Source organism: Berghia stephanieae, chromosome 8 (genome assembly GCF_034508935.2).
Source record: "Berghia stephanieae isolate SIO BIC M18660-M18661 chromosome 8, UCSD_Bste_1.3, whole genome shotgun sequence".
In the NCBI taxonomy this organism is placed as follows: Eukaryota; Metazoa; Mollusca; class Gastropoda; order Nudibranchia; family Aeolidiidae; genus Berghia; species Berghia stephanieae.
This window is the reverse complement of record NC_088367.1, coordinates 32,863,983-32,877,806: the sequence shown is the minus strand read 5'-3', so window position 1 is coordinate 32,877,806 and position 13,824 is coordinate 32,863,983. Positions and strand designations below refer to the sequence as shown.

Here is a 13,824-nt window from a genome sequence, read left to right as displayed (position 1 = left end):
AGTAAAACACACGGAGTAGTCACACTCATTTCAAATTGTAACCTAATTAGAGAAGAGGGGTGATGCCTTCTTTATTTGCTCACCGTACTTCATTGTTACTTCGATAATTTAATAAAATTTGAAATTTATCCCCATTAACGGAGATAATGGCATCGCCCAAGGCGTTGATCGAGTTGTTCGTGGCGTTGATACACACACGCAACTCCCTCCCCCCCCCTCCCCCCCCCCCACACACACACATTAGAGGGCAGCGAGCATTGAAGAGTAAGAGAGAGACGTGAAGTTATAATAAGAGGGGGTGGATGAGGTGATAAGAGGGGTCGATGGTGACTTTTCGCCAGATCTAACAAACTCAGCTACCCATTCATTGCTGAGTAGACAGGGATTCAGAAAAAAATCGACTGCACCCGGGATCGATCTCTGGCCCTTTGCGTATAAAGAGAGTGCTCTATCAACTGAGCTATCGGGGTCCCCAAATATTCTATTGGACCTTTTAAAAATACAGACGTTATAACTGGGTTTTTTGGACGGAAGAAACTAATGAAACTCATATTACTTGATTAGTTAAAACACCAAACGAAATTTTAATATTATTGTATTATTTTAAATGACAACAATGCGATAGAATGGAGTGGCGACAAGAGATGGACAAAAGAAAACAAAAAATCAGACTTGCAACTTGCTAGGTTCGACACACACACACACACACACACATCTTTAGTAGTCACATACATTTCAAACAATAACCCATTAGAGAAGAGGGGTCATGCCTTCATCATAGATCATTGTCATTGCGATCATTATGGTGTAGTAAATTTTGAAATTTACCCCGTATAATGGAATCGTCCAAGGCGTGCGCCTCCTGTTCCCCCCATCTCACACACGAAAGGGCGGTTTGCGGAGTGGAGGGAGGTGGTCGTCTGCCTCTATGGTCGTCTGTGTCGTTTAGTGTATGGCAAAGGGGGGTGGGTGCGATTAATTAAGTGGGATGGGTGGTGATTGGTGGAAGATAGGCAAAGGACCGAGGCAACGAATCGCTGGGGAAGTAGTATGGCGCGAGACCGTTGAAAGGTGATAAGAAGTGAGGACCGCCGGCGGTCTTCCTCTTTGGGACTGGACCACGGTTCACAGCTAAAAGACCGTGGGACCGGTCCTCGGTCCGGTCCTCAGCGCGGCACTAATGTGAGGTGGTTGTAGTAGTGATAGATGGGATGATGTGGTGGTGGAGGATGTAGTTGTATTGGTAGTAGGAATGATGATGTGGTGGTGGTTGTTGTAGTAGTGGTGGTAGGGATGATGTGATGGTAGTTGTAGTAGCTGTAGTGGTGGTGGTGGTAGGGATGATGATGTGGTGGTGGTTGTAGGTAGTAGTAGTGGTGGTGGGGATGATGATGTGGTGGTAGGGATGGTGATGTGGCGGTGGTTGTAGTAATAATGGTGATAGGAATGATGATGTGATGGTTGTTGTAGTATAGGTGGTGGTTGTATTAGTAGTGGTGATAGGGTTGTTGATGTAGTGCTTGTGGTGAGTCTTTTTAAAAGGCGGAAAAGTGATGGTGATGGGCGGAGATAAACCACCATTTAGGTGGAAATCCGCCTTTAGGCGGAAGATTCTCAGCCCTGACACTGGAGACTGGCTCCGACGACCCCGCACTGCCGTCTTAAGGATAAAGACGCCGGCACGGACAAATTACAAAGAATAAAGAGAAGAGCCGCTAGACCTACCCATACCAAGCATCTGACGCACATAATTTAAAGATTTTGTTGAAATTTGATGCTGTTGTATTTTTCCCACCGTTTTGGCTGTAGTTGATTTGTTTTGTTTCAATTTGATCAACTTATCTTTACACATTGACTGAATTACAGCGTTTTACAGATAAAGATCTGAACAAGTGTGTATGAAAGGTGCCAGCCAAAGCAAGAAAGGAAAATGGAAGAAAAAACCATCCCAAAAAATCAGTCGACCTCGCCTGATTTTTTTGGGATGGTTTTTTTCTTCATACCTTTAGACCACATAAGTTTGACTAATATCATGGAATCTTCAAGAAGCTCCATATAAGTCTCGCTTAAAGGAGATGACAGGGTGGTCAAAGATTATAGATTTTTAAATAATCATGCACTTCATTATAGAACAATATCCAATAAATATGCCCAAAGCGCTTAATAACAAGTGATCCCAAGCCAACAGCAACATGCAGTACAAGACATGGCACCTGTACTGTAAGGCGATATTACAATCCTTTCTTTTTTTTCAACAAAAATATATGTGTTACTGGCCAGGTACTCATTTTACACCTGTGCATGGTGAGAAAGTATGAGCAAAGAGCTTTTTGTTTGTTTGTTTTTAAGGGTTTTTGCAGCACTTGCAATACATTGAGGTCATATCAGTGCCAGTAAAAAGGAAGAAAATAGGATAGTAAAAAGATTTAGAATTACATATAATTAAAGCACCCAAGAAAAGGTAAGGCAAAGGGGAATTGGTTCAAATATGAAACAGATGTAGATTCCAAGAGCACACTATCAAAGTACTTAGTCTGAATCACCTAAAAGTCTCATCCAGACACAAGCACATCACAGGCTCCCCACTAATAGGAATACACTCAAATGTTCACAAATCATATATAATACGTAAACAAAACATAATAGAGTGCATAACAGAGAGATGATTTACAAGACAAAATATATCATCTCCCAAAACTCTAACTATACATTTGACGATTTCATTCTCAGCTAGGGTATCCGGCCAGGGCCTGGACAAAACCAAGTTATCTCATTCCAAGACAAAGACAGAAAGTATGTTGGAAAACAGATAAATATTGGGGGATAGAAGACACAGTAAGTGGCTCCCTGCCCACTATGGGAGGTGAGGTACCCCCACCCAGAAAGAGCTTTTTCAAAGGATTCAACTTTGCACCATCCATAAGAGGACTCAAACCAAAGATCTAGCACACGGGTATAAAGTCGATAAATTGTACTAAATCCTAAGAGCAATCTAACGAGTGTCTTAGTCTTAAGAGTTTGATTAAACAAATGTATGACAGACAAGAACACTGGATCACCACGACTCAAGTAATAATATTGAGCAAAAGATCAAATGAAATAATTAAAAATAAAACTAAATGAAAAAGGTAGAATGGAAAGAAAATATACTTCTGAATAAAATGATTAAAAAAAAACAACAAAAAAACACAAAAACACCCTGTTGTTTGGATTTTTATCTCATTTATTGCAATTTTTAACAAGGATACTAATGAAAACTAAAACTGGGTAGTAACCTACGTGCACTTAGTTGCAGGTCTGATAACCAATTCTTTATGGGCTCATAGTTGTAATGGAAATCTAAAAAAATGATACAAAATATCATCCATTACAATGGTAAACTAGGCCCATAATTACATTCGGATGTCAGACCTGCATATATGTACATATTGGTGGTAATGCAAATATCTTTATTCATACCAGACGTGGGCAACCAGTGATCTCAACAGGAAAGCAATCGGTCACTCATCACAGGATGCCGATAGCATGAGTATACAAAGCCAAAGTGATATAAAAATGCATAAAATAGTTTAAATCTTTGAATAAATCCATACAAACTTGATGGATCACATGATGTTCAGCTTTGCAATCCTCTGATATTATTTAATTTCTTACTGTGAATGGCAAACAAGTGAGGAAAACAGTCAAATTGGCCACACAAATATGATTCTCGTGGAATGCTATATTGCACTGTGACAGTGTGATAATAGGTGAAGGGTAGATGGGTCGGAAAACTCAATCCCCTGATTATAAATACTAAACATTTTCCCCAATTGCCAACTCCGAAATTGTAAATTTATTTGTCTTAAAAGCCGCCTATTTTTAATCATTTCTATTTAATAATTGAAAGGGTATGCTGTTCAAAATGGTACATAATTGAATTTGAAATTGTATATGCGTTGGTACCATGAAATGAGTGTTGTACTCTCAAATATTGTAAATAGTAAACCAATCAATAAATTGTCTTTATGGACAATAAAGTTCATATTATTATTATTATTATTATCATCATCATCATTATCAATTTACCTACTCTTTTACAAATTAGAATAACAATATATCTGAATCAATATGCGAATGCATGAAATGATCTTTAAAACTTTTTCGTACTCCAGTCCACTTGTATCAACATCGTCATATTTGGAGGATCAGCAGTACCTAGTTACATATTTAGTAGTAAATAAACATTCATATAATAATCAAATGTTTTTTTTATATCAAAATTCTATATGCTTTGTGCTGCCCACTTGGTACTCATTATTACGTAGGGTAGTTATATCATCCCATGATAAACGAGGAAAAATGCTGCTTTCTATAATTGAATAACTGCATAATTTTATGCAAGAACAAAAGAAAGGAACAATACTCCTATTGGTAAATAATTATCTCACATCAAATGACTTTTCTGTCTTATAATTTTTCTGTTTACAATTAATTAAAATCAACTCTTTTGATAAACAAAAACATCTAAATATCAGTAAAATCATGCTTAAAATTTTTGAAATGATTTGATCATCCGTATAATATGGAGAAAAATTCAATTTATGTTGTTTTGACAAAAATTACATGTATGTTAAGTTTTGACAAAAATTTTATTTACATATATGTAAATTCTGACAAAGACTAGAGGACATAACAATCTTTTCACTTTCTACTTCATCAATTTAGCTTTCAACAAGTAAAAAATAATAATGTAACATCCAGAAAAGATTTCTAAGATTCAAAATTTAAATTTGAGTAAATAAACAATCCAAGATAACATCGATAAATCTCGACAATAAAATTAATCCAATACAATACAAGTAGAATATTTATAAAGACAAAATTGATACAAACAATTAAAATAACAACAACAAACAAATAATAACAACAATATCTCGAAGTCAAATACCTCCGGTTTCAATGTTTTGAGTTTTTTAACCTAATAGCATCGGTTAAAATTTGAAAACGTGATTCAGCCACCTTTTCAGTGTGGGAGTACCTCTGGTACTCTCTGTCTCTCTTTGTTCTTTGGTTCCCCTAGAGAGAGACAACTGCACTGTGAGTATTTCACTATGTATTATAAGTTGGTTTTATAATCAAATTAATTTCCTCATTGTGTCAATATGTTTGCCGTGTAATCATTTAATAATGGTATAAAAACGGTCATGAAATAAGAGTAAAGTTTAGACCGCATTTTCAGTAGGAACATTTTCAGGTTTGGCAAAGTGTCGAGATTTTTGTTCCAGGTTTCAGCACTTCTTCCTGCTGGCACCCAAGGAATAATACTTGGCCAGATGGGCTTAAATTTCATCTTTAAAATAAAAATTATTAACCGTTTTAAGTCTGATTCCAACAAAATTTCAAGTAAACGAGAAGACTAGGTTGTAAATATTCACAAAAAATAAATCACAATATTTATCCCATTTCAACATAAAGATGGATTATCATCATCATCATGGCTTATCCCTCCTGGGCGTGGCCTCCGTAACTGCCAACCAAAACAAGCTTCTGTCCTGAGCCATCCTTCCACATTCAGTCACTGGCTTATTCATCCATTCGCTGATGTCTTGTTACCATCTTCTTCTTGGTCTCCCTCTCCCTGTTTTCCATCCACAACAACCTAAAGAAAATTTTTTTTTAGGGACACCCTTAAGCGCAAAACTATCATGAACTGATTAGAATATGGATTTTAAAAAATAAAACAATAATTTTTGTAAACTGATACACTACAAGAGTTCATGATGTCACGCTCATGCTTCAAGAGGAAAACTGGCTAAAGCTTTCGTCTACTTCTTTAAATTTGTTTCAAAACAGGTAGGACATAAACAACAAATCTATGAAGACTCAACTGTGTCTAAGAAAGCCGTGCAGCAACGGAAACACTGATCATAAACTTCATTGAAGGCATTCTTGTTTGTGTGCTGGAACAGAAAAAAAAAGAAATCAAATGAGAGACAGATAGGTTAATCCAATATACAATGAAAATTAGCTGGAATTTAGTAATGTATCTATGTCTTTATTGTTTTCTTTTGTGGCTGAAGAAGGGTTATGAACCCAAAACGTTCTGTTTTTGGTATTTTGTTCTTTTTTATAAGCTGTTATATTCATTTTTGTTTATTATTTTTTACAGGATATTTTGCTAGTACAGTAGAACTCGGAAATAGCGAGTTCGACGGGTCCACTCATGATTACTCGCTATTCCCGAGTTGCCAGGAAAGGTCACTCGGCCGTACAAAAATATGGAAAGACAATGTGTGTGTGTGTGTGTGTTTGTGCGTGTGTGCCGCGCGAGCGTGCAAATGACTGTGTGTGGATAAAGTGGGGTGGGGGCGGGGTTGAACACGGCCTTCGTTAACTACGTAATGATGGCCACAAGTTGAAGTTGATCCACCCCTTCCATTTCCATCAAGATTTCGTGTATGTGTGTGTGCGAGTGTTTGTATGCACTAGGCATGTTTGATGAGGTAAGCAAGCGCATCACTCAATCACTGACCCACTGAAATGATGGTTCCACGCTCCCCTCTCTCGCTGATCGTGTCGTTCGTTAACGAATGCGACTCGCTGACCGATGCTGCGAAGTGAGACATGTTGACATGTTGGCTGCCAGTGCTTACCTCGCGCGCCGCGTGGCACCACATTGGGTGAATAATTGACCCCCACACGCACACAAACACCCAACCCCCACCCAAATTTGTTTTGCCTACTATGTACTCTAGACTAGGCTACTATGTAATATTACTCGTAACGAAAAATAAGAAAAGAAAAGAAGCTAGGCTAAAAATATTTAAATCGCCCTTGACTGGTGTTTTGCTTTACTTCGTTAGAAGTCCTAGGCTGGGGCAGGAAATGCTCGTTATTTACGAGTTGACCTCTTTTTCATACTCGCAACTTGCATGCTAATTTTATTGACTCAAATAAGAGAAAAAAAACGGGGATTTAGATTTTACTTGCTATTTCCGAGTTCTCGCTATTTCTGAGTAAGTTACTTTCATGTTCTATTGTACTTGGCTGACTACTCTCCCTATTTTGAGCACCTAATATTATAGAATAGATTACAGAATTCCTTTATTGATCTTCATATGTCTTAACAATTTAGCCCCCTTTTATCTTCTTGAATTAATTAACCGTAAAGCCTTGAACCAGAAGCTTTCGGTCATCACGCCTCACCACTCTATCATCTGTACCAAAAAGCAATTTAAAATCTTTTGGTGATCACTCTTCTCAATATTATGTACCTGAACTCTGGAATACCCTGCCGCAAGAAATTAGAGAAATTGAGAATATCTCAAACTTTAAATATGCTTTAAAACCCCACTTTTTCACAACTCATTTCATACTGTGCCGACTGTAATTTGAGTATAGTAGTTCTTTAGCAATGTGTATTTTGTTTTCATGTTTAATTTTGACTAACTATGTTCATAACGAAATTCATTATCAAAAAAGCACATTAAGATGTTTGGTTCATGGAGAGTGCTCTACAAGTGCCATTTTTATTATTATTATAAAAACATTTCACTGAAAAGTAGAGAGCGGTGGGAGCTGCCTGAAGTTTGGGATAGTGAAATACTAACGGGAGAGTGAAAATGGAGAGGCTTCTGATGGGAACAATACAGCTGTACTGTTCCCATCAAAAGCCTCTCCATTATGACTTTTTCGTTAGTATTAACATTTCACTCCAAACTGCATTTAACTGACTCAAATTTCGAGAACCATTGTCTTTATGTAACTATTTTGTAATATTTGAATTCCCACTGACTATTCTTTCTATCTATTCTTATCTAATAAGCAACCTATTTGTCACATAAAAGACAGGGATAGGATGACGAAATTTACACATTTTATAATTAGTAATATTAATAATAATAATAATAATAATAATAATAATAATAATAATAATAATAATATTAATAATAATAATAATAATAATAATAATAATAATAATAATAATAATAATAATAATAATAATAATAATAATAATAATAATAATAACAGCAACAATTCAAGAAGGTGGGAAGGCAGGGGTGGAGAGAATGAAGGAAATATGTAAATTACAAATGAATACTATTTACGATGTCGTAGGAAGATCATGTGGAGAACGTAGTAGTCTTAACATATAGAAATGACATAGCCTACTTACCACTGTGTAATAAGGGTCTTCTATAATCTTCACTTTTTGTGGATCATACATTCCTAGAAGCTCAATTTTTGCTGTCGACTGGGGTGTTTTCACTTCATCTATATCTCTTTGAAAAAACATAAATGAAAACTGTTTAACATTGTCAATGAACACGACATTGCATAACTTTTTTAAGACAGAGCATTTTCGATAAAGAAGGGTCCTGGTATAGATTTGTGGCCGAAAATATGGAAATCTCAAACAAACAGGCCAGGTCCCAACTTGTTCAAGATTTCCGTGCCCCACTGTATTTGTTTCATTAAAAAGCCAAATTAAAAAAAAACAAAATCATTCAAAACCAGTTTAAGTAAGACATTGCATAATGCAAAAATTACCAATCTGCCTTCATGTCTGTACCCTTTAATTCCGTTCTTCTCCAAGACTTTCATTGTTCGAGGATCAGGAGGACTCCCGATGTTCCAGGTGGCTGTGGTTGCACTGTCAGAGAGACAGATATCAGTCTCAAGTGCTGTCGAGATTAATCAATTTCACTACCAGGTCATCCTGACATGACACTGTTTTGAGACAATTTGTCACAACATATCAGATGTGGTCTAGTGGTACATTTGCATTCGAATTGGAAGGTCCTGGGGTCGAGTCCCGAGTAATGCATAGTTGAGTCCTCAGAAAAGGCTCTTTACTTACATTCTCTCACAGTACTCAGGTGTGTAAAACGAGTATCTGGTCGTTAACAGCTCTGTCTCTGTCTGAAAAATTGTAGTATCGCCTGACAGGCGCCATGAATTGTACTACATGATACATGTTGCTGTTGGCTAGGAACCCCTTGTAAAGTGATTTGAGCATGTTTAGTGGATATTGCGATATACAAAAGCTAAATTTAAAAAAAAAAAAATTGTTTTTCTATAAACAAGAAAGTCTGCAAGGATTTTATATTGAATCGTATGAAGAAAATCTTAATGTAATTAATCTTTTAATAAATAGATTTCCAGTCACATTGGTCGTGTATCCTACATCGGCTGGCTATAGTAGTAATAATTTGTCTATGAAGGAGGTTATGCAACAGAAGGGTTAAACTTATTTTACTCACATGAGATTATCGTCATCCATTCCAAAGATGTAATCAAACTTTGTGAAATCCTCCCTTGTCAACTAAGAAGAATTAGAAAACGGGTTTTTTTTTGGTGTTTTTTTTTCTTTTTTGGTTATTTTTGTTGTTTAGAAAAAAAAACCCAGAAAAAACACACACACACACACAAAAACAAACAACAAAACAATGCTTAACTATGTTGGAGATAATAAAAAGAGCCAAATTAATGAACATTTAAGGACCAAATATAATCTTTTTTTTTTTTAAATCACACCCCTCTGCTTGGCATCATAATGAGATGCCATTGCCTAGGCACTCCATGAAGGAATATAGATATTTCATCAAATTGCGCAATTCAGATGTCACACACACGCTGTGTAAACAACAGTGGGATGTGTTGGCTTTGTCTTCTTATTATAGCACAGGTAAAGAGAAGCATTATTCAAGCTGTTATTCAATGAAACAAGATGCACCAAACGCTACACCTCATGATAATGCGACCTCACCGAAACAACACTTGTTTACCACCCCCCACATTCTTCTTCATATTCTTTATAAAAATACCCAACACGGAAATCTCGATAACGTGGAAATCTCAAACAAACAGGCCCGGTCCCAACATGTTCAAGATTTCTGTGCCTCAATGTATTTGTTTTATTAAAAAGCCAAATTAAAAAAAAAACAACATTCAAAACCAGTTTAAGTAAGACATTGCATAATGCAAAAAAATTACCAATCTGCCTTCATGTCTGTACCCTTTAATCCCGTTCTTCTCCAAGACTTTCATCGTTCGAGGATCAGGAGGACTCCCGATGTTCCAGGTGGCTGTGGCTGCACTGTCAATCAGCCACTGTGCAAAGAAAATATGATAAGGTAAGGTGCAATGGAAATACAAGAATGATTGCAAATAATTTTAATACTGGACTAAGAATTAAACAAAAATTTCTCGAGCATTTATAAAGTGCAGCATCCACTTAACATTCTCAAAAAACTTTATAAGAGGTCCCTTGACAACAGCAATTGTTTACATGTAGAACAAAACACGATGCCTTTTCGGCAATATTTCAATATTTTTAGACAGAGATGACGCTGTCAATGGCCAGGTACTTATTTTCCACCAGATTTCGGTGAGAAATGTGAGTAAAGAGCCTTTTCTACAGGCTCAACTATATGAATGTGCTTCTCACAGTGGGACTCTAACCCAAGAACTTCCAATTTAAAGGCGAGTGTCATACCACCAAGCAAGAACACATATCCACACAAGAATAGTTTGATTAGATTGTGGCTATGTAGTCCTGTGGTATGACACTCGCTTTCGGATCGGAAGGTCCTGGGTTCGAGCCTCGCCGAGAGCATAGTTGAGTCCTTGGAGAAGGCTCTTTACTCACATTCTCTCACCTTAATCAGGTGTACCTGGCAATTAACAGCGTTGTCCTGTCTGAAAAATTGTAAAATCGCCCACAGGCGTCATGTCCTGTCGTAAATGTTAAATGTTGCTGTTGGCCAGGGACCCCTTGTATAAAAGCTCAATTTAAAACATTCTTTTTTAGATCAGATTGACTCCACATCACTTCACGTTGGTTCATTTATTCCCCAGACAGATCATTGTTCAAATAAAACAAATTACACCCTTTAGCTTCTTTCTTTAATCTTCACTACTTTATATGGCCATTTCTCATTCATTACCAGAGGTAAGTGGACCAGAATGATGTTTATAGTAGAGAGAACAAAATGCTAAACACGGAATGTTTTGGGCTCAAAACCCTTCTTCAGCCAACAACAAAAAAAAACAATGAAAATATACATTACAATACGTGGATAAGATATCAAGCCATTGAGCCACTGAGACATTCAAATTTTATCTCCTTGATAATAAATAAGAATATAGCCAAAGAGATTGAAAATTTCATTACTTGTGGCTGAAGATACTCTCATGAAAAGTGGAAAATTTTCTTTATATGAAAATAAATAATTAATGATAATGATGAATTTCTAAAACTATTTGAAAAAAAAAAAAAAAGAATAATACTCAACCTTGTCTTGAACTTTTTTCTCTTTAACGAGATGATGAAGAATTGCTTCAGCCATGGTGGATCTGCAAATATTTCCTACAAAAAGTGTAAATGTTTATTTTAAAAATCACAGCTTTCAACACCACCGTATTATATTTTATTTATAAGACATAATATTTCATATATCTAGTCAATCTGATAATGCTAGACTATAACCATCACTCTATTCGGGTGAAATTCCATTAGCTCCTTTGGGATAGCATCTCTTTCAACTGGAATTTTCGCCGTGGATCTTTTGTCAGGCATTTCTTCATTCAATTTTTCCATAAAGTAGATGTAGTTTAGCATTTTAAAAAATAGAACAAACCTTGATAGATTGGAGAACATTTTTAATTTCGTAACATGACCATTGTTTTGGTTCTCTGCCGCCGTTTTAACAGTGAATGATTGAAAGGTAGCGCAAGTGCAAAGCAGCCCTAGGGTTGTCTTTTTTATCTATTAAGGATAGGTCGAAGTCGGAGGATTTTTTAAAATATAAGTATAAAGTATAAAGGTTAGTTATAGGACTTAGTAAAGGTCCTCCTAGAGTGTTTGTTTTTCCTATTAGCGTTAGTTAAAAATGCTAGGTTTTATCTTTTCTTAGGTTTAGTAAAAGTAAAAGGAATACTTATACTATTTATATTTATACATATGTTGTTTCCCTAAGCCCTAAGCATGAGGAGCTTATGAAAGGCCTCCCCTTTATTCTAGATAGTTTCATGTTGAGAGAGTAGAAGAAATAAAATTCACAGACTATAGCAAACATTGACACGATGTGGAGTACAAAATGGGTTCAGTGCCTAAGACTCTAATACTAGAATAGTAATACTTAGTAATAGTAATAATAGTGAGGTCAACTTGAGGTTGAAATTGAAGTATGTATGACAACAATTAACAATCGTCTCTGGATTTGGATGTGTAGGTCTCTTGTTACTTGTTAGATTCATGTTCTGGGCAGCGCAGGCTCTTTAATCACAGTCTCTCACAGCAATCAAGAGTAAAATGAATACTGTGAATACCGTTGACACCAGTGACTCAGAGTCAAGAATCTATATCTGACAGCGCCAGCAGTAGGTACTTTGGTAAACGTCCATTTGGCCCTCCAGCAGGGAGCCGATAAATGGCCTAGTGGCTGTGACCCGATTTTTTGGACTTTTGAGTGACGGGTCTCAGAAAAAGTTCCATAGATTTTTTGTTTATGGATGGATTTTAATGATTGATGTCTTATTTTCTTCAGGAGAAATTACTCTATCGATTGGTGTAGTTTATTTTAAAATCAATGACAATTTAGTAGAACTTTTGATTGTGGATAAAATAGGGTATAATTTAGCTTTGGATAATTAAAAGATTAGAACTTGGTAAATCAAAATTTCATGCTGGCACGTTTATTTATTAACATCTTAACTTTTTTATAAAATTAAATTCAGGGCAAAGTTGTATACCGCATCCATGAAATTCGTTCCAGTAAAATCCTTACTCAAATCTTAGCGGCCATTTTAGACCAGTTTTGAAATCCAAATGGTGGTTACTACCGGAAATGCAACAATTTTCAGGTCACAAAGTCCGTCAGTAAATAACAAAGGCAAATAGAAGACCATTTTTCAGCCTTTAAACTAACATAACTTTTTTTCTGCTTATCTGATTTTCACAATTTTGGTATCATTAGAATCGTGTTGAAAAGCACTTTAAAATGATATAGGTTTCATTGAGCTCAATCCAATTTGAATTTTTTACCAAAGTACCTACCAGCAGTGGACTGATTTGTTGATTTGTCCCTTGTCCCATTCTCTCACATTCAATTCACTACCAACAACTTACCGAGGCAAACAAAAAGAACAGAATTTTTCTTTGATTCTTGAGCCATGTTAGTAAATCCAACGACCAACTGAGTAAAGATAACTATTTGTTCAAATTTTGTTACTTCTATTATTTGCAATTGAAGATCAAGGATTCTGAAGAACAAACAAATAAGCAAAAAATATCAAGATCACCACCGGATGTTGGGTTTACTTTTACTTTCGTTTATGAGTGGTGGGTACTAGTCGATACTGGGTAGTATAGAGCAGTAAAGTTAGGTGCCCCAAACGTAAACAATAACAAGTTGCTAGTGATTTCCGTTAGGGACCGGAATAATTTACGCACAATATAGGTCTCCCAATTTTGTAGTTTGAGTTGTAGGCAATACACTTTCAGTATTGAAAATATGTTTACATAAAATCTAACAGTTGCAGAAATAATAATATAAGGCTAAATTATTATGAAAATCAGGCTCCGAATAATTCTCGTTTTGTTCACACCAGCGCAATAATTTGCTCTGGTCTAAAAATAGATAGACTGTAACTTTTGATAAATTTTAGAAAATTTTACCTTTTGTTCCATAAAATATCCATATCTAGACATTATTTGATGCATGATCGAGTATTTATGAATATGTGTTTCTTTTGCCACCTAACAGCCAAATTTTAAAGGTTATTTTTTTCTATTATTTACATTGGAACGTGAGCTGTCAAGACAGGAACATGTGGTTT

The 13,824-nt window shown here is 35.9% G+C and overlaps 1 protein-coding gene across 2 annotated transcripts; it reads right to left on the bottom strand.

Annotated features, from left to right (window-relative positions):
* Positions 1-3,200: 3,200 nt before the first annotated feature.
* LOC144978530 (low molecular weight phosphotyrosine protein phosphatase-like) lies at positions 3,201-13,305 on the bottom strand. Of its 2 annotated transcripts, none has more exons than XM_078924715.1 (7): positions 13,115-13,305; positions 11,280-11,353; positions 9,979-10,095; positions 9,246-9,307; positions 8,159-8,264; positions 5,871-5,942; positions 3,201-5,641 (listed from the first exon to the last, which is right to left on the bottom strand). In XM_078924715.1, exons 1-7 carry the CDS (start codon positions 13,158-13,160, stop codon positions 5,570-5,572), a joined length of 549 nt encoding a protein of 182 aa, XP_078780841.1. In that variant the 5' UTR covers positions 13,161-13,305; the 3' UTR covers positions 3,201-5,569. The 2 variants fall into 2 exon arrangements, with proteins under 2 accessions (XP_078780841.1, XP_078780842.1); XM_078924716.1 differs by lacking the exon at positions 13,115-13,305 and adding an exon at positions 12,739-13,063.
* Between the last annotated feature and the right edge of the window lie 519 nt (positions 13,306-13,824).

Coding starts and splice junctions, on each gene's coding strand:
- LOC144978530 (XM_078924715.1), bottom strand. CDS start 13,160: ATGGCTCAAGAATCAAAGAAAAATTCTGTTCTTTTTGTTTGCCTCG. Junction 10,096..11,279: donor AGAAAAAAGTTCAAGACAAG/GTTGAGTATTAT, acceptor TTCTTTGCACAG/TGGCTGATTGACAGTGCAGC. Junction 8,265..9,245: donor ATGGATGACGATAATCTCAT/GTGAGTAAAATA, acceptor GTTTTTTCAAAG/AGATATAGATGAAGTGAAAA.